The sequence below is a fragment of the Centroberyx affinis genome, unplaced genomic scaffold, assembly GCF_046629955.1.
Source record: "Centroberyx affinis isolate AG114_WGS23_722 - 3 ecotype Tasmania unplaced genomic scaffold, CSIRO-AGI_Caff_v1 ptg001550l_1, whole genome shotgun sequence".
NCBI classification, from domain to species: domain Eukaryota; kingdom Metazoa; phylum Chordata; class Actinopteri; order Beryciformes; family Berycidae; genus Centroberyx; species Centroberyx affinis.
The window spans coordinates 182,348-202,980 of NW_027280005.1; the positions used below are offsets into that span (position 1 = coordinate 182,348).

Here is a 20,633-nt window from a genome sequence, read left to right on the forward strand (position 1 = left end):
GCTGTATCCTATTGCTAATCTCCCCATGGGGTTGATTAAAGTTTCATCTAATCTTATACTACTTTAATGTAAGACAAACAGCTCCACGGCACCGTAAATGTGTCAGAATGTCCATTGTACAAACTTAATCCAGATTGTTGGCATTGATTCCAAAGTTCCAAACTAACTTTCTAAAGTGACAAAGGCTGTTTAAATAATGACACCAAGCCGCCTGAAATGTGAGTCTCTGTCCTCTTCCAATAGAACTGTGGAGTGGAGTGAGAACGTAGTCCAAACTACAGGAAACAAGCCCAAAACACAAGGTTTTATGGGTATGAGGAGGCGGATGTTGACACCTGATAGCCAGCAGTTCCTCATGTCTTGGAAAGCCGAGCATAAAATGAAGCGAGGGCAAACCGCAGTCTGGACTGATGCTCATATGCAGCTGTTTCTTCATGTGTTCTTAACTGGTATGAAGACCAGAGAAGGGAAATTACAGCAAAGAGCGCAGACAAGTCCATCATGCTTAGCTAAAGTTACAGGGACTGGAATCAGGGGCCGGATTCACCAATGTGTTCTTAAGATAGATCTTAAGAAATGACATAAGAGGAAGTTCTTAAGAAGGCTCTTAAGTGCAATTCCTCAATATTTTTTTATTAACAGTCTAATTTCTTACAAATTTCTTTAATTTTCCTACTTAAGAACTTCTCAAAATAGGGCCTGAATTAATTCTGGTTAATAAACTTTAGGCTTACTGCCATTGAGGCTAGGAGACAAGGCTAGGAGGCTAGGAGACAAGGCTAGGAGGCAACCCAAAGTGCTTCCATCTACAAAACAATTGGGGAAAAACCTATTTAGAGCAACTAGAGCAAAGATTTAAACATTGGTTGCTGTTGGTAAAATTTGCTAGTTTATTTTCAGTAAACATGAGACAGAGGCCTACCTGGCCTACACCAAATAAAGCTTTACAATAAATGTTCATCTTAATGTTAGGTGTAGGGGAACCTATGAAGACTTTGAACTATAACCTACTTGTCTAAAATGTGTTTAAATATATGATATTAGAGGCTTACCTTTTCACTGTAGGAGTTTTAAGACAGGTGAAGGGCCGTCTTCAAGTTAAGAAAAAAATCAAGAACAAATTTGAGAACTTTCACTTCAAGAATACCATTTATTCCTAAGTCTTTTCTTAGGAAGACACATAAGAAGAAAGTTAAGAAAATATATAAGAACTGTTTTTAAATAGCATTTTTCCCTATTTTTTTTCTAAAGACTAAAGCTAAGAAAAAAGGTTTTGTGAATTTGTTTTGACTCCCCCCACCGCCAAAATCTCTATACTGGCAGGATGACAGGCTACCAAAACCAAAACGATTAAATGAGCTGAGAGTCCATGTGACTTATGTTTACAAGCCCTCGTTCTCTTGTAATTGGGCAGTGTGAACCTAAATGAACCAAACACAAAAATGCAATAAAGTCAACTTTTCCACTGGTTTAGACCAACGAAAACGAACAGTGTGACCTCAGCCTAATTCTCCTCCAATCCATCCTGATTCCTTCTCCTTCTCTGCTCCCAGGTCTGCTGGAGGACGAGCGCCTGGCCAGCGCCCACCAGGCCGAGAGCTTCACCAGACAGATTCAGAGGCTGCAAGGTAAACACACACACACACACACACACACACCTCAGCTGAAACCATTTCATTAGCGCATCTGCTTGTGACAAATGAGTGTAATGCGATTATATTTCTCCCCCACATCTCATGAAATACCGCTGTTGCTGTGCAGAATAATGTTTACGGATTAATGACCTGCCGTTTTCTATCTCTCTCTGTGGAGCCTGATGACAGTGGAGAAGACATTACTTTGAGAAACTAATAGAAATAGTTGCATTAAACTCTTCACTGCTCTGCCAAAGGACCGGTAGTGTTCTCTTACAGGCAGCCAGACAATATTTCATCCATCCCAAGGCTCACAGCCAGGTGGTTTTTGTTGTTTTTAGTGAGGATGAAAAGATTTGTCATCCCCAGTAATGGACTCACGTCTGACTGAGTGAACTGGAGCTGATGGAGTCCTTTCATTAAAGATGTGATCAGAGGAGCTGAGGGGGAGGAGTAGAGGATCTGTAGTCTCCAGTGTTGGGGAAGCTGCTATCGTTTTGTCCATTAAAGTTGCCTAGAAAAAGTAGTTCAGACTGCCTTCTAAAAATGACCATATCTATCATATCTGCAGTGTCATATGATACAAAATCACTTGACTGCAAAAAATACCACTAATACCACTAAAATACCACTAATTGTATTATTGCTTGTTTGTGAGTCAGATCCGGATCCGCTCCAAAATTGAATGGGTTCTTCCTTGGCCCATGCTACACCCTTCCACCAAGTTTCATGAAAATCGGGCCAGTAGTTTTTCCGTAATCCTGCTAACAGACAAACAAACAAACAGACAAACAAACAAACGGCACCGAAAACATAACCTCCTTGGCGGAGGTAATGAAGTGCAGGAATGTTGACTGTGTTTCTAAGCTGCCTGCCAGAAACTAAAATCCAAATAAGCCCGTCTGGCTTCATCACAATGTTAACAAGAATAATAATAACAGTAATAAACTTTATTTGTATAGCACCTTTCATACAAGAAATGCAGCTCAAAGTGCTTTACGACAAAGAAATTACATGCACCAAGTGCTTCACATAAAACTTGACAATAATAGCGAAAATAAGATAAAGATGAGAATAGAATACATAGCTTCACATGAAAATAGACATAGAATGAGCATAAAAACAGGGATAGAATGCCATAATTAATGTAAAATAAGATGGAGAATAAAACCCACTTGATAATAATCATAACATAAGATGGAAAATAAAACCCACTGAATAATAATAATAAAAATAAAGTTAAAACTCAACCTTCAACCCAAACCAAAGTACACTATTGGGCTGAAAAGTGGAAGGAATGTTAAAGGGACATTAAATAAACTATGACTTTTATCAGCCTCTGTTGGCCACCAATGGGAATTACAACAACATATATATAAGTCTCTGGCAGCTTACATTTTCACAATAAAGAATAGTAAGCCAGCTAATTAGAGCAGAGATCCAATACAAACAGAGGTAATCCATCACCATGCTAATTAATGAAATACCAATACTGCTTTGTCATTTCCTTTTTTTGGCTTGAGAACAAGGCTTTTCAGTCTTTGTAGCTGTGTTGTGATGCCAGTTTTGAAAGCCAGAAATGTCAGCACTTGGCCAAGTAATCTTATCAATCCCCGCAGATATATTATAGTTATTTTCTGCTAAAAGCCATAAAAGTAAAAGTCATACTTGCTGCACCTTTAACTTGGGGTAGTATGTAAAAACCTAGAATAAAGGAATAAAGAAGAAGAAAGAATAATAAAAGGGTCATTGTAACATCTGACTGGTACAACCTTGACGATTACTTTTTCTTATATTGTTGTATTATCAATGTGTAGTTGTCCTTATATATAATTTTTTTTAATTTGCTGTTGTTATGTAACTGTTTTGGCAATGTAAAATGTCTTACCATGCAAATAAAGCTCTCTGAATTGAATTGAATTGAGTAAAGAGTAAATGCAAACATCATGTGTCGTTTGTCTGGATCTGAGATGTAAGGTTACATTTCTCTTCTCTTCTCTTCTCTTCTCTTCTCTTCTCTTCTCTTCTCTTCTCTTCTCTTCTCTTCTCTTCTCTTCTAATTTATTCAACTCTTCTCTGACTATTGTACTATTCTCTTTCCTTCCACTCTCTTCTCTTCTACTCGATTCAACTCTGTTTACACCCTATTTTCTTCTCTTATCTTCTTCTCTTCTCTCCTCAAATCTCTTCTCTTCTCTTCTACTCTCTTCTACTATATTCTTCTTTTCTAATTTATTCAACATTTCTCTTTGACTATTCTACTATTCTCTTTCCTTCCACTCTCTTCTCTTCTACTTGATTCGACTCTATTTACACCCTATTTTTTCTCTTATCTTCTTCTCTGCTCTCCTCAAATCTCTCCTCTCCTCTCCTCTCCTCCCCTCCCCCCTCCCCTCTCCCTCTTCCCTCCTCTCCCCTCCCCTCTCCCCAGCCCAGCTCCGGTCCGTGCAGGAGGAGATGGACAGCCTGGAGGAGGAGAAGGAGAGCGAGCTGGGCGAGGTGCAGGAGGAGCTGCGCTCGGCGCAGGAGGAGGTGCTGGTGCTCCAGCAGGCGGCGGAGGAGGCGGCGGCGGAGAGGGAGAACGACATCGCCTCCCTGCAGGAGGAGCTGTGTCGCCTGCGGGCCGAGCTGCAGCGCCTCCACGCCACGGCCCAGGAGTACGAGCTGGAGATCACCACGCTGAAGGCCGAGATCAGCATGAAGAGCCAGCGCAGGGACACGGACCCTGAGGGTAAGGGGGTCAGACCGGGGGCTGGAGAGCAGTTTAAAGGAATAGTTCACCCAAAAATGAAAATTCTGTCATCATCTCCTCCCCCTCATGCCAGTTGAAACACAGGTGAAGTTTGTCCATATAACACACAGGGAGGCTGCCAGCACAACTCCATAGCAGCCTTCTCAACAACTGAAGTCAGTGGGGACCAGTTCTTCAGAGTTCCAAAAAGACCTACAGTATATTTACACCATCATTTAGTGCAAATCTGAACTACAGCTGATTGATTTGCAACAAATAATGGTGTATAGGTCTTTCTATTCACAGTGTGATTGTTTGGCTGTTTTTGTTTTGGAACTCTAAAGAACAGGTCCCCATTGACTTCAGTTGTTTTGGAGAAGGCTGCTACCAAGTTGTGCTGGCAACCTCCCTGTGTGTTATATGGACTAACACATTTCACCTGTGTTTCATTTGGCATGAGGGTGAGCAGATGATGACAGAATTTTCATTTTTGGGTGAACTATTCCTTTAAATGGCACAAAGTGAATCTGCGCTGATTGTTCTGACTGGAGATGCAAAAATGGGCCCAAAAATCCAATGATATCTTGGATGCAAAGGGGACTCGCACTCACAAATGGATGAAAAAGTCTTCTTAAAACTCATGATCTTCACACTGATGATGGAGTGACTCAAAAACTTGAATAAAAATTATAACTTTGCATTTTAAAGGGGCATTAAAGTCACAGTGAAACCACATTTTGAGAGCATCTTGCTTTCTTAATGTGATGTATTTCCTGTTGAAACAGGATGTTGGGATGGGACATAATGCAGGGAGGCATCATTCAAAAGTGCAAACCAATGGGATATGAGTTAGGGAGAGAAAGGCAGTTTTATTGGATGGGAGGGGTGGAGAGGCGGGACTGTTCAAAAATCTGTGATGTTTTATTGGTTGGAATTTGCCTCCTGGTAAATGATAAAGTTTTCCAGGAAGTAAAGGTAATGAGATTTTGGTATAAAAAAACAAGAAAATACATCTTTTGTAATTTTTTTTTGCATAAATTGACTAATTAACAAGTTTTCTTAGTCTTAGCTATTTTGACATTGGTTTCAGCCACTATTGGATGTTCGACTCAACTTTTTCCTGCCTGTCTTGGGTTAGGGTTCATTCTATCTTTATGCAATCTCCTCAGCTGCAGATATGGCAGATATGGAAACAGATACGGAAACACTCCACTATAAAACTCCCAGGGTGTGAAATGACCTCAGGCCAGCGGCTCTTCCATCCTTAGTCATGAAATCATTTGAAAAGCTAATCAGGGAGGAAGTCTTAGGGCAAGTGGAGGAATTACTGGATCCTCTGTAATTTGCATACCGGGCTGGCAGGGGTGTGGAGGACGTGGCCCTAACCGTGCTTAACTCGCTGTTAATGCATCTTCAGGGCCCCGAGGCCACTGCTAGGCTTTTATTCATCCGTTTTTCCTCTGCATTTAACGCTATCCTGCCACACCTCCTGGCACAGAAGCCTCTCCGTCATTTTAAACCTCATTTTAACACCATTGGCTGGATAGTGGATTTTCTAACTGATAGATTGGAGCTGGTGGAAAACTACAAAATATCTTGGTACCGTTCCAGACAGCAAATTGCGTTTTGAATCTAATGTAGACGCCATTAAAAAAAAATGTGCAATGTCTCTTCTTTCTGAGGGAAATGAATTCTTTTAATGTTTTATTATGATGACCCTTTTTTCTACAGAAGTTTTAATGAATCTGTCTTCTCTTTTTGCATGGTTGCATGGTATGGTAGCCTTGGATGTAATGAAGACTCTCTTGCTATTTTAACACTTAACTCTTTGCTCTTTTTGCACTTATTTACTCTCTATGGAATGATGCATTTCCAACTCTGATGTGTCTTTTTTTCTTGTTGTGCTGTTTTGCAAACCGAATTTCCCCAATGATTTGAACTGAATTGAATACCTAAAAAAATTTAAAGCTGTGTTTTCCTCCTGGTCCACCTTCATTTATTTTCTCCCCAGCACCACAAACACTTTAAGGGATTGCACCTGTGTATTGTATGTAATGGCTCTTCTGCATTGATTACTTAGATGTTGAAGGGTTAGTACAAAGCTCCTGCAGATAGATCTCCATCTCTGTTGATCCTTAAGAAACTCTGGAAAGACATGTACACTGTTTATTGCTTGTTTTAGTCTTGGTCTTGAATCGGACTCGATTTGTTTTTGACCCACTTTGCACCTGATTAGGGAATTGACTTGGACTCGACTGAGGTGGTCTTGTCTACGGCCCTGGCAGAAACTCTATACCTTGTACAGTTTGTCAAATGGGACCAGTTGGCAACCCAGGCTTCTTAGCAGGAGAGTGTAAATTGGTATATATGAGAGATTGGGGACTCATTTTGCAGCTGCGGGGTTGCCAGGTCTGAAATTACCCCCCCTGTTTTCATGTACACCTCAGAGACCACATGCCAAAACACATTAAATCGCAGTTTGACTGTTGTGAAAGGACCGAATTACTATTTAAAGTCCCTGCCTGGTTGTTATATGCAAAGTCATGCATTGAGGGAGTAATATAATACTGTTTTTGGTAGGACGTGATCACAGCTGAGCTAACTGCTAGAACTGTTTGTATTCTCTTTGATTCCCAAGCAGTGAGGACCTTCCATCTCTGTAGAATACATGTCCATTTGAAAGTGCTTGGTGTATAATTACGATGAGAAATCATTGGTTGGGGCATGCTTACCTCATGGGGAGTGATAGGTCTTCTGGTTTCAGGCTTTGCCCTCATTACTCAACTACCCTAGGAGAGAGAAGAGAGGTAGGCCAGACTCCCGGAGGCTGATGGAGTGGTTTGATTCCCAGCCTGACGAGCAACACAGTCTAAAGAGCAAAACTGGGATGAGATCGGTCTTTGCTCATGTTACGATGAGTTACTCTGAAAGACAATAAGTTATTGAAAAGTCTACCATCAGAAAAAAACAGGCACATAGGACTCCCAGTCTCTATGTTCTCATTTGTAACAGCACAGCCCCTCATCTATGTGAATGTAATGCTAATTAAGCTGAAAAACAACTGGCCTATTTTGCATGCGGAGCTCAGCGGTATAATGAGATTAATCGCTGTGCCCATAAGCAAATGAGAGTGAGTGCGAGCAACAGAAAGATGTGGTGGATAACAGATATTATATACCTGGTACCTCACTCTTAGACTTAGGCTGTGATCACATCTATAGTGGGTTTTCTTTGGTCTGAACCATAGTTGAAAAGCTGAATTTGTTGCATTTTTGTATTTGGTTTATTTGGGTTCACACTGCCCAGTTACAAGCAAACCAGGGCTTGTAAACAAAAGTCACATGGACTCACAGCTATCTAATTTATTGTGCAGTTTTGTTTATTGGACAGACTTTTGGTAACCTGTCATCCCGCCAGGTTAGACATTTTGGCAGAGGGCGAGTCAAAACAAATCTCATTCCAGTCCCTATAACTTTAGCTAAGCATGACGGACTTGTTTGCACTCTTTGCTGTAATTTCCCTTGTCTGGTGTTCTTACCAGTTAAGAACACATGAAGAAATAGCTGAATATGAGATGCAGTCCAAAGGCTTTTCCTACAGGAGGAACTGCTGGCTATCAGGTGTCAACCTCCATCTCTTTATACTAGGGCTGAACGATTTTGAAAAAGTATCTAATTGCGATTATTTTGACTGATATTGCAATTGCGATATGATTTGCGATATTAGAGGGAATGATCATTTTTACATCATTATTCTCATTTTCATTGAAAAACGTATTAAAATGATTATGGTGTGATTTTTCAAGATGTTTTCTTAAGTCTGTAGAATATGATGTGTAGGCCAGGACATCTCTGCAGCACGACAATATTTAATTTAAAATGGTATTTCGACACACATTTCGCCTTTAACAAATATTGCGCCTCCTGCGATTTGAAAATTGCAGTAGGCCATATTGCGATTTCGATAAAATTTTGATTAATTGTTCAGCCCTACTTTATACCCATAGTGCCTTGTGTTTTGGGGTCGTTTTCTGTAGTTGATTTGGAGGTTAAAGACAGGGTGAATCACTGTATACTACAAACCTGTTGATTGCCTGTTAACAACGTAGTGTGTGTGTGTGTGTGTCTGTGTCTGTGTGTGTGTGTGTGTGTGTGTGTGTGTGTGTGGGTGGGCAGGTGATATGAGCCAGTTGAAGGAGGAGTGCCGTTCGCTGGCAGATGAGTGTCAGTCGCTGACAAATGACAACAAAGAGTTGAGCTGCAAACTACAGCAGCTACAGCAGCAACAAGTTGGGTGAGTGGTTAAACAAAGGCTGCAGACTGATACCTTGACTTAACAAGTCTTAGATAATGGCCAGTCTTGAACTTGCACACTAAGGCTTCTTTGTTTACTCCAGAAGAGTGTGGGAGGGTTGGCTGTATGAAAGAACCTTATTTCATACCTGGCATACCCACACACACAGACACTAGAATTCAGGAGTCAGATGTCAGACTGATGCCGGCAAGAAATTCCCCATTCAACCCCACAATAGACATTTCTTTCCACACTCATCACAGCTAATAGCAGTAATTTGTCTTCCCATCAACTTCCAGGTGTTAGGTTGAATCACAATGTTATGCAAGTTCTCTTTTGCTGAAAATTGAATTGAAAAAATGCATGTGAGGAATCATCACATAGTGCGCTTCTGTCTCTAGTTTTTCCATTTAAAGGTGCTATGTGTAGCATTTTAACATCAATGAATTATTACCACATTCATTTTGAGTGTAATTACTGTAAACAAACAAGACTAATGCTGAGAAGATTGGCAGCCTCTACTAGCCTCGGTTTACATTGTGTACCACAAATTGTGTCACATTTGACGGGAAATTCGCTGTATTGCTTTACGGCATAACAGGGAGAGGGCGCTGTTCTTCCCGTGCAAATGGCGCTATTAGTTTCTGGCAATGGTGGAAGGAGTGAAAGTTGTTTATTCCCCTCAGTAAAGACAGAGAAACCCGTTGACCAACAGGAAGTACCAACAGGAAGCAACAGGGTTTATGGGAAATGTAGTCTTAATTTTGAGAAACAGTAGAACAGACAATACCACTGGTGTGAGATAGAGGCCACCAATCGTCTCCATGGTATCATTTGTTTGCAGTTAATTTGACAATGAAATATTGATGGCTAAAAAAATCAACATTTGTGTGTGGGCAGTTTGCATGTAGTTGGATAATAATAAAATAAATGCAATGTTAACATAATGATGCATTCAAAATTTAAACTCCCCCTTTCCACTCTCTTTAGACATTCTCCTGTTTCACAACTTTGTACAATCCCCCAATGTTTTTAACCTTAATTACTTTGCAAAGCTGCCATTGCTTAAACATTTTAAGCTGTTTTAAATGTTGCTACTGAACCTTGAGGCAAAACTGAGTCAAATAATACTCACTTTGAGTTATGGCTGGACTGGGCTGTTCTGTCCCTGTTCCGTTCTCTGAATAAATGATGCTGAGAGTGAATCAGCAATGAATTAAGTGCTGCACTGCGGGTTATAACAACACCAGAACAAGAATACAAAGCATGCACACACACACAGACAAAGTCTAACTAATCACCTATTCTATACATTACTTGTTATCTAATGTGTCCCTTTGGGTAACAGCTGCGATGATGTGTACCTGGCCTTGAGAGTGGAAGGGGAAGCAGAGCAGGAAGGACAGCTGGTTGAGGAGGAACCAGTGAAGGCTGATGGTTACATAACCCTGTCCCAGTCCCAGCCTGAACACCAGGGCAGGCAGCTGGCCGATGATGCCTCCATCCAGGAGAACATCTCCAACGATGGCACCAGCTCCGAGCTCAGCTCCCTGAAGGTCCAGCTCAGACAAGCAGAAGAGAAGGCCCAGCAAGTACAGAGAGAGGTAGCAGAACAGCAACTTCAACAGAACACGAAAATGAGATGGTGCAGAGCTGAAAATCACCAAATAGTCAGTAGCTGGGTTTCCATCCAAGTATTTTTTGTGAATTATGATATATCGAATAAGCTTCTCTTATTTGATATCATTCGAATAGAAGCAATGAAATTGGATAAAATTTCAATAATATTGCAAAAATGTTTTTGCACTCGCGAGAAGCGTACATTTTGGGTTTTTTTTTACATTTGCTGAATAAGTCTTTCTTTCTTTCTTTCTTTCTTTCTTTCTTTCTTTCTTTCTTCCTTTCTGTCAGTGTGAGGGGTTGAAGGGAGAGCTGGCGGAGCTGCAGGAGCTGTATGACAGTAGCCAGCAAGAGAGGGAGGCGCTTGAACAGGAACTGCAGTGCTGCAAGGTGGAGCTAGAGAATCTGGTGGGCAGGAAGTCACAGGTGAGAGGTCAAAGGCCATGGGCTCAAGTGCTTGGGAGAGCAGGGCAGTCCTGCATAACAGTCCAGCAGCAGGTCCCTGCTAAACCTTCTTCTCCAGATTCAGTGAGGTTCTGATCCATAGGGCTGATTTCTGTCACTGCAAGGGGACCCGCAAAAAGAGCGTTACCCAAGTTTACATGACATGGTAACTTTGTAAGTTCAAACTTCTTTGCACCTGAGATGTACAGAAGCTGGTGAGAGCTTAACACCCTCAGCCATTTTCATTTTTACCAAAATGTGGCCATGGTTGTTCATCCTAATCACCTGTAGGGGGGAGCAAATCACCAGGGCAGATTTTATTGTGCCTGAAATTTTGAAGAATGGAAGACCATGACCCCTTTGCAGGGATATAGAGGCTTGCAGTTGTGTCACAAATCTCCCAGCAACCAGGACTGGTGGCATCAAGGTTCTTTGGAGAATTAACTGCTTGCAAATAAAAAGAGATATCTGAAAAAGATAGTCGAGATGTGGGTGTTGGTCTGTTAAGTAACACTACAAGTAAAAGTGAATGGTCTCTATGAAATAGTAAACTGTCTTGTCTTTGGCGCTAGCTCCTTTAGCCCGACTCCAAAGCACTCTGCAGTGTAGCTTGAGAAAAGTCAGCCCACTTAATGTGAACAAATTTGTGTTAGGCTTCGTTAGCTAGCTAATAACCAACAAGCTAATATAGCAAAGCAACTAATGTTAACATTAACATTCAACTACTACCTACTAAACTACTGCCCATGTAATGTTAGCTACTGGGCAAATCAGCCTCTGGCGACCATATTGGAGGTCCTCATCACTTGTAGTGATAGTGATGAAGACCTCCAATATGGCCACCAGAGGGTGTGTTATCTTATTAGACTCCAGAATTGGTCAAGTTGGCATGTTGAGTAGGCTGAGTGTCAGGTAACTGTACAGGTGCCTAAATAGGAAGTAGGGCTTAGGGGTAAAATCTTTGGAATGTACAACCTAAGAGTCAACAATGGTTCCTCGTCTGAAGAGGTGGCATGGTGGGGTGGGGGGATGAAGAAATTAAAAACTTCAAGGTAAGTGCAAAGCAAAATACACACGCCTATTTCCCCATGATATACTACTAATACAGCACTTCTTGAATGACGATATACTACAAATTCATTTTTCTTTCCACCATGAAGTCTGTCTGTTCGTACTGTGTGCATGTGGGTCAATAACAGCTTGGTCAAAACACTCTCTAGATGTCTCATTGGTCTCCTTGCTTACTGGTTGTGACAACTGCAGCTCTGCTGATGTAGCCGGTTACTAAGCGTTTTCTGTGAGCTGTTCTGAGCTTGGCTTCTTCCCAACATGTGTTGCTACAGGGCAGTTTGTTTTCGTCCAGCAGTCATCTGTCTGTTCTGTTTCTTCTCAAATTACTGCTTCCTCTTCCTGGCTGAGGCCATTGCAACAGGAAGTGCTGAATCAGAGCTTTACTCCAAATTGTCAACCTAAAAAGATAAGAAACATAGTGATGCATACTGACATGCAGGGTCCACCTATTTGGCTGATAATGTATTGTGTATTCAACATCTCCTCAAAGGCAGACCGATCCAAATGTAAGGGTTTGGATTGGGTTCTGCTTGCCCAGCCTCACTATCATGTCATTCACTTACGTCCTTGTCCTCCATAGTTGTAATTTACCTTGTGGCTAAACCCAAAGCCCACAGCCTGGAACCCACACTGCAGTGCTGCTGACAACGGCCAGGGTTCCCTCTGTGCGGGACGCTATCGATTGGAAAGGCAGCACTTCAAAGTGTAGGCAGAGATCTTTAAATGACAAGATGGAGACTTTGACTACAGATCTGGAGCTGTGATAAACTGCTATTAAAGCTCTCCATCTTGTCTTTAACCATCTTTGATGTCGTTCTCTAATTGCTTGCTCTTTCTGTTTCTTCCCTTCCCTTCATTGTCATGTTCTGTTGTAATCTAATCACCATCATCTTCGTTGCACATGAAACTAACACAATGGACTATATCAAATTCTCTACAAATTTGATGGTTTTTGATGCTCAACCTGCCTGTCTACCTATCTCTATCAATCTGTCTATTTCTCTATCTGTTTTTTCCGCATCCCTCACACGTTTGTTTTTGGTTGCTCCATGCCTGCCTTTCTCTCTCACACGTTCTCGGATTATTATTATGATTTTATTATTTTGTTTTCTCTTACCACCCTCCTCTCTCCATCCCCCTACACTCCTTTTGTCTTCTCCCCAGAACTGCACTCCTCCGTCTGAGCCCCCTGTTCTCTCCATCCCCTTCATAGGAATGATTGTAATAGTGGCCTTGATTTGGTGCTGGTGGGAGGAGCTGGCATCCTAGAAGGGACCAGGTATGGCCACGACCTTCCTTCTGTACCAGACACTCTGCTTCTTACAGTGTCCAAGAGTGGCTGAATAATGAGGTTGTATCCAAACGAATTCCCTGAATGTAGTCGTCTCTGCATACAGGATTTTCAGACTAAATCAGGGATCCCACTGATCATGGAATATCTGGAGAGGTGTATTCCAGACAGGGAAAGTCAGGGGATTTGATAAAGTCTCTGGGGAAGTCAGGAAATATCAGGGAATTTTACAAAGAATATAGCAGAATGTATTTTCCACCTTGTTTCACACTCATTTCAACACTCATTTCATTAGATGGTTTTTCAGCCCAACTGGAGTGGAAACCAGACTGTTCACCCCATTAAAAAAAACAACATTTACAAGTCTGGAAGGAAGAACATGGAAATGCTCTGACTTTGTCATGGAAAGTCATGGAATTTTACATCAGGGCCACGATGGGAACCCTGATACATGAATTGAAGACGAAAATCATGTCTCCAATACCATTTGTATTAGATATGTTCTGCCAGTGTAATATTTCTTGCCAAGAACAATGTCACCATCACACATCTCACACGAATGCTCTTCAACAAAACCATAACAGCAAGGAAAACGTCCCACCTCAGTGATGCTGGCACCAAATGGGGTGGAAACAAAATGGTAGCGGTGGGTTGCAGAAATATTTGACCAGAAAAAACCCCCAATAATAATAATAATTAGATTTTTTTGCCTAAAGCCATCAGCTTTTTCCTCCACCCAATTTGTAAGCTAATTGAGGCGGACAGTGAAATAAGTCATAGACTCACAGTAGTTTCCAAATACATCATCATACACAGTGTGACTCCACTGTGAAGAATGGCTTAGTCATGCCTCTATGATAAAGACTTGGAAGTAAGTGCTAAACAACCTCTTCACTTGTGATTTGATAGCCATGAGAAAAAAGGCAAAAAAGAAGAACAAAACACTGGCTTGTCTGTTTCCCATATATGTTCTCAAAGGCTGCTTTTATTCAAGTGTCCAGGGGAAGACAGTGACGTGAGGCTCCATTAATATCTCCATTGGGATTGTGCAGAGATTGTGGCTTGTGCCAGGATGGATGACCCAGTTCTGATTTCAACACCACTGTCAGGGTCCAGAGGCAGAGCAGTAGCCAGTCCGCAACCCCGCCAGACACTTAAAGAACTTGGCCTTAGATTGACTCACTCCCTCGCCCAAATGCAGCCAACTGGGGTGAGTCTCATGTCTGATGAGGCTTGAGACTCATGCTGCTTTCCAGAGATTTCTGAAAGTCAGAAATTCTCACTTCCTAAATGCAGTTGAACAGCCGTACAAATCGGAATTACAAGATGCAGACACGGCGGCTCTACCTAGCATTACTTTAAAAATGCTTACCCTGATGTAAAAACCAGCTACGACTATCTTGGAACCTATGAGCTGGACAAGCTGGTCATGAGCTGGTCAAGCTGGTGACCAACTACCAGCTAGCTGGATTTTCTAGCAGGGTATAATCATCAAAATACACTAAAGTTCAATTTTCAGCATTGCATGACCTTAAATCCATCAAAATACCCGTGTTGTCAATGGTTAAACATATAAATTTACTTATAAAGATATTTGCACCTCCAAAAACTTCTTTGTGCAGGTGCCTCAGATGAAGGTTAACAGTTCTTAGTAGAAAGAATCCTGCACACTGTTCTTGCGACAAAGTATTAAGGTGATATGTTGCAAGAACAGTGTGCTGGATTCTTTCTACTAAAAATTGTAAATTGAAAATATAAAGTTGCACTAATGTTCTCTGTTAACGTTCTAGCTAGCTATCGTTGCCAAATATCATTGATTTAGCTGTTGCATGAGGAACAGTATTTTACATTGGGCAAATTAAATCTCCATGTTTCTCCTCTGGTTTTTCCGAGCTGGACCACTGGAATGCACGGAGGTTGTAATTACCACCTACCAGCTGGGAATTTCAGACTTCTGAGTGGAACATATCATACCGACTTCCTCACAACCCCAGCTGAGTGTAGCTGACAGCTGTTTAGCTAAACACAGAGCTATGTTAAAGATCTTTGGTTTGGGGGATTTGGGCAGCCTATTCAAGTGTTTGCCAAGTGGTGGTGTGTGTGTGAGGTTGATGTGAGTGAGGCTGACGAGTGTGTGAGGTTGATGAGTGTGTGAGGCCTCCATTTTGGTGACTCAGTCATGAGGCCTGTGTGGTGACGGTGTGTTTGAGTGTGGCTGGGAGGCTGTCAGCATTATCAAAGTTCACACTTACTGGGCGAGTTCCAAGATGGCGTCACAGCTAAAATCACACACACACACACCCACGCACACACACACACACACACACACACACACACACACACAGAAATGCTGCGATAAAATGACACAGTTCTAGTGTCTGAAACCTGTGTAGGGTCAATGAAAGTGCCAAAATTCCTGAGCTGCGGGGAGCTGTGTGTGTGTGTGTGTGTGTGTGTGTGTGTGTATGTTTGTGTGTGTATGTGTGTGAAATGTAACTCCATGCAGCCCCATGCAACCCTACTAACATAACTATACCCTCTTTCTCAGGAGAGTGACACTGAAGGCTGGAACCTGTTGGCGGCGGTTGCCATGGCAGCCATAGTAGTTCTGGTTGTCCCCAGCCTCATCAAGGCCTGAGGACTACACAGGAAGTGACCTCACAGTGACCCCGAGAACTCTGGGATTGCCATCGCCCATCCAGTGCCACCCCATACACACATGTGGCTCCATGCCGTCGCTGTCCCGGTGTCTGCTTGTCGCGTTCCCCTGTTTAGTGGACGGCATCACACAGTAAAATTTTCCACCTATACACTACACACATCAGTGATAGTGAGCCAGAGGGAAAGGCAATAAGATGGTTGGATATACAAAGTTGAACACAAAGACTCTCTTTGCTCTTGCTCTGCACAATCTTGCAGGTCATCATTGCAGTTCAGTTGATTGATTGGTTAGCTCTGTGGCAACCTTTTGCCTTTGTGACCCAAGTGTCTGCAGGTTTTTGTCGAGGCTGTTAGCGGAAGTTTTCATTTTTTATGCCATAGCTTAGCATCTCTGCCATTGGGTGTGTAGTCCAACCCTATGGAAAATATAAATGGTCTTTTCGGAAAAGAAAAAAAAAGCATACCCACGAGATATATGATGTTTTGTTCTTGGGGTTAAAATACATCCTGTAGCATCGGCTTTGTGAATTTTGATCTTTTAGCTAGTTTTAATATCAGGTTATGCTAACGAAATGCTAATCATCAGGGAAAGCAGACTACAACAGCGCGAAGGAAGTCATGAGCAACTTCCTTTACCTCTCGTCTCTTCCTGACTGTGTTGTACAATCAAATTATTAAGATTTTCATAATGTCCCATTGAATAGTTATTATAGTTGTTAGTTCTAGTTGCCTTGTTCTCTTTAGTTAACTAGTTAGCTAGTTTTATTCCAGTTGTTGGTTGTTGCGAGCTACAGACTCTAAAAAAACGATTAGCATTTCGCTAGCAAAAATCAATATTACAAGTAATAGAATGATGAAAATTCACAAATTATATTAATGTATTTTTATTTCATTGAACAAAATGTAGGCCTATAGCCAGTAAGCCTCTGTGTAGCATACACTTTATTTTTGGTGTTTCTTGCAAATCCCATTCATATTTTCCATAGGGATTTTGGACTACACAGCAAATGGCGGGAATGTCACCTCTCTATTCCAACCAAACGCTAAACCAGCTAATGTCAGATGATTGATTTGCACACTTTCAAACAGAGAGGAGAAAATAATTAGTGAAATCAGCTACTGTAGAGTTTGGTTGGAATGAAAACCTGCAGGCTCTTGGGTCATGATGGCACAAAGTCGAGAACCACTGGATTAGCTTATTGACAAATGCTTTGCCTTATTCTTCCTCTTTAAATTAACGATATTTTGCACTCATTGAGTCACACCGATGATGGAGAGAATGGTTTGTTTAGAGAAATAATGGTAGCAGATAAAGTTACCCCAAATGCCATGGTAAATGCTTGCTTAGCCTTATTCTTAATACACTCTGCTTCAGTCCCGCTTACTGCTCTATTACCATGTCCTGCACGCTTGTGTGTCCTCAGCTTACAATTAACTTTATTTAACAGATACAGTTCATTTTGTAGCATGGGTTGAGTGATGTCAAAGCAAAAAAAAAAAAAAAAACCCGACAAAATTCATTCAGTCAGCTATATTTTAACTACCTAGCCCTTTACGGATCAGATTCAAGTGTTGTAAATGTCTGTGATTTTTAACCCTTAAATTTCCACCTCCTTTCTCAGCTCTTTCACTGTATTTGTATGTTTATAGTACTACACGAGTATGCTACTACTAAATAACACTTTTATAAATGCAGAAAGGTATTTGTTAGGCAAAATAATTTCCAGTTAGAGATTGTTCGTGATGACTGATTTCACTGTGTCTGGTTCAAGCTCACGACTGTGCCAGAGTTGCTTTAAGATTCAGAGGGATATTTTTGTACATAGACAAGTTTTAGTTTTCAGTGGATTCTGGTGTAATTCATGTTTATGTTTTATGGGAGAATGCTTTATGGGTTTTTAAGTGAATGCAATCAATATGGTGACCAAATAATCATAGAATAAAATAAGACGTAGGAGTCTCTTCCCCTTGTCTGTTAACTCTTTGTCCTTGTTTGGCTTGTACTCAGTAGTGACTGTGATTCTCAAATGACAGTGATCGCGATTGGGTTGGCATGAGGCATTTAGAGTCGGTTACACAACTTGCACAATTAACTAGCTAATAACATAATTAAAACCCACTGTTGCCTGCTTGCCCTGATTTCCAGGGATGCATGGGACCTTTATCAAATCATTGTGAGCTTCAAAATAAAAGACATTCCAGCTTGTTTACAAGCACCAGCAATACGACGCTATCGAGAATGACAATAAGTCGAACCTTTTCCTACCACCTCCGTTTCTGAGTAAAATTCTCCCGATTGTTCCTCAAGCTTTGGCATGGTGGAGTGTAAACAGCCACACAAAGACAAAAAAATCTTTCACATTAGCCTACTAGTCATGTATGGACACACTATCTGAAATACACAATGCATTGAATGAGAACATTTGTGTGGTCATGAACTGTGTCCAAGCCTTCTGAAGTGACAATAAGGTGAGGAAGCAGGCCTTTCCTAACAAACTGTAGGAATTTGAATTAGAATATTATTATTATTTTGATGATTAACCTATTTATTACTGTATTACTGTATTTAACACTGTGGGTATTTGACCTTATTACAGTATCTGTCGTAATACCAGGACACTGTTTAGTATGTGAGCTGCACACATTACATACTATGACAGGTTCTGTATTGTTACAAATGAGAAAAAGCATGTTATTGTGTAGTTTTTTGCATGACATGACATGAATCTAGCTGTTAGAAATGTACTTTCTTTGATTAGATTATTGTTGACGGACAACTAGAGAGAGATACTGTATTTAATGTCACACCATGTTTGATGTTTTGGGTAATGTGGCTTTATAGAAATAGAAGGAGGTGTTTCGCTCGTACCATACAATGTGAAATGATTGACATCTATTCTGTGGAGGTTTAGTTGAGCCGAAGCTCTGAAGTGCTTTATTGGTGCCCCGTGTTTAACACTTTTCTGTGCACTATTGCAGTCTCCGTATACTGTACCCTATGTGTTGACATGTTGATATATGTGTGTAAAAACATGGTTATTTAATTTCATTTGTGACTTGAATCACTTCAGCTAACCTGAAATTCCAGTCTAGTCTCTAGTCTGAAATTTTGCGAAATGAGCACCATGTCTTAAGATGCGAATAAAGTGAAATCCGTTTCTCCACCAGGAAAGGATTAGGTGGAGGAGACAGAGTGGAAGTTTTTATTTTCTAATTTTACCATGACCAAAACCTTTACCCGAACCCTAACCAAATTGTAACTCTAACCTCAACTGAACTTGTTTTACTTGCCTAAACTTAACCGTGAGCTAACCATTTCACATAACGAACAGGAGAAAATAGCATGTCCAAAATCATGCTATTGTCATATAATCCATATAATATATAATGTCATATAATAAAAATAATAATTCTTAGTGGAGGAACGTAATCATCGCATTATTCGTGTCCGCAACACGTAATCTGCGTTTCGTGCTCATTTCAAGTGACAGTAACCAGCCAGTTCTTAAGTCTTCTGTCTTTTTTCCATGTCAGTAAAAATACAAAACCTTCCCGGAAGGGCAATGCATGCTGATGTGATTATGTACATATATCTGTACTTACGTATTTTGTACCGACGTGTGGTATGATTTGTACTGTATTGTAAATAGCATAGAGTTCAAATTTCAGTCATTGGTTATTTTTGAATTGTTTGCATATAGCTGATGACTGTAGTTTTTAAGCATTTCTGAGATGTTTGCAAAACAATGTAGCAGTAGATATAGTAGTGTCTTGACGAAGGGTAGCTACTTGTATAGACCGACGTGTTGCATGTTAGATTTAGAGAATGAGAATTAGTGATGTTGCATGCAAATAGACGGGTAGTTTCAGTCAACTGTAGCAGCATTAGAGTTAGACAATGCACACTGAATAAGTGGAAGCATGCATGTGTACTGTAATCAAACTCTTCCATAAGTTTCTTTTGCAAATAGACTGTTTTATTACCATTCTGTAGTTAAATCCACAAATTCCACCTCAGATTGCTCTTCTATTCTATTCTATAATGGTTGCATATTTGTGGCATATCTGTATTGGCTTTTCCGTTGCACTTCAAACACTGTAGCAGTCACTGTCAGGGAATGTATATGAACTCTGCTTTCACTTAGACTTCCAAACTTTCGGGATATGTCAAGGAGACTGGCATGTCACCCGGCTGCTGCTCGCTGTTATTGCTATTGTTTGAAATGACGCATATGCTAAAAAGTTGTTCTTCTGTGTGTTTCTGTGTGTGTGTGTGTCTGTTCTCTACTTCTCTAAAGGACTGTACCGAACAGTACTTCTGATGTTTCTGCATTCTCAGCACCACGCTAACGTCTCTCTGGGCTTTTATTTTGTGACGATTTTGTTAAACAGGTCTGTACATTTTGTAAATGAACAGAGAAATTAAAGTAGTTTATCCTTGCCTTTCATGTCCCTTGTATGTGTTAATACTGTATGCGAAATGTGTTTTTTTCATATGTATGATGTATCTGCGGGTTTGTTTATGTGCATATGTGTGTGTATGTACGGCACTCTTACTTTGACTTTTTCGCATTTTGTGGTGTTGCATTTGGAAAGAAATTGTAAATAAAAATATCAACTTTGATTATTACATTATGGGTTATTGTGTGTAGATCAGCAAGAACATTTCCTAATTTAGTCCATTCTGAACAGAGGCTGGAACACCACAAAATGTGGAAAAAGTCAAGTGGGTTGAATACTTTCTCTCACCGATTTTGAAAACGCATTGCATCACACCCATAACGATGGATTTCACAGATGTTTTTGTCTCTCAGTTGTAAATCTCCTCACACCAGACAATTAGGCAAAGACGGAATATCGCACACTTAATCATATAGCTGAGATTATC

At 40.8% G+C, this 20,633-nt stretch overlaps 1 protein-coding gene across 1 annotated transcript in view; it reads left to right on the forward strand.

The window, feature by feature from the left end:
• The window catches only part of LOC139650847 (coiled-coil domain-containing protein 136-like), a 28,101-nt gene extending 7,847 nt beyond the window's left edge, over window positions 1-20,254 (forward strand). The window contains exons 5-11 of the mRNA XM_071527630.1: window positions 1,554-1,628; window positions 4,066-4,365; window positions 8,541-8,658; window positions 10,007-10,262; window positions 10,570-10,704; window positions 12,958-13,072; window positions 15,633-20,254. Of these exons, the coding sequence (XP_071383731.1) occupies window positions 1,554-1,628; window positions 4,066-4,365; window positions 8,541-8,658; window positions 10,007-10,262; window positions 10,570-10,704; window positions 12,958-13,062 (989 nt within the window). The 3' untranslated portion in view covers window positions 13,063-13,072; window positions 15,633-20,254. The remainder of the gene's footprint in view (window positions 1-1,553; window positions 1,629-4,065; window positions 4,366-8,540; window positions 8,659-10,006; window positions 10,263-10,569; window positions 10,705-12,957; window positions 13,073-15,632) is intronic.
• Window positions 20,255-20,633: the final 379 nt, after the last annotated feature.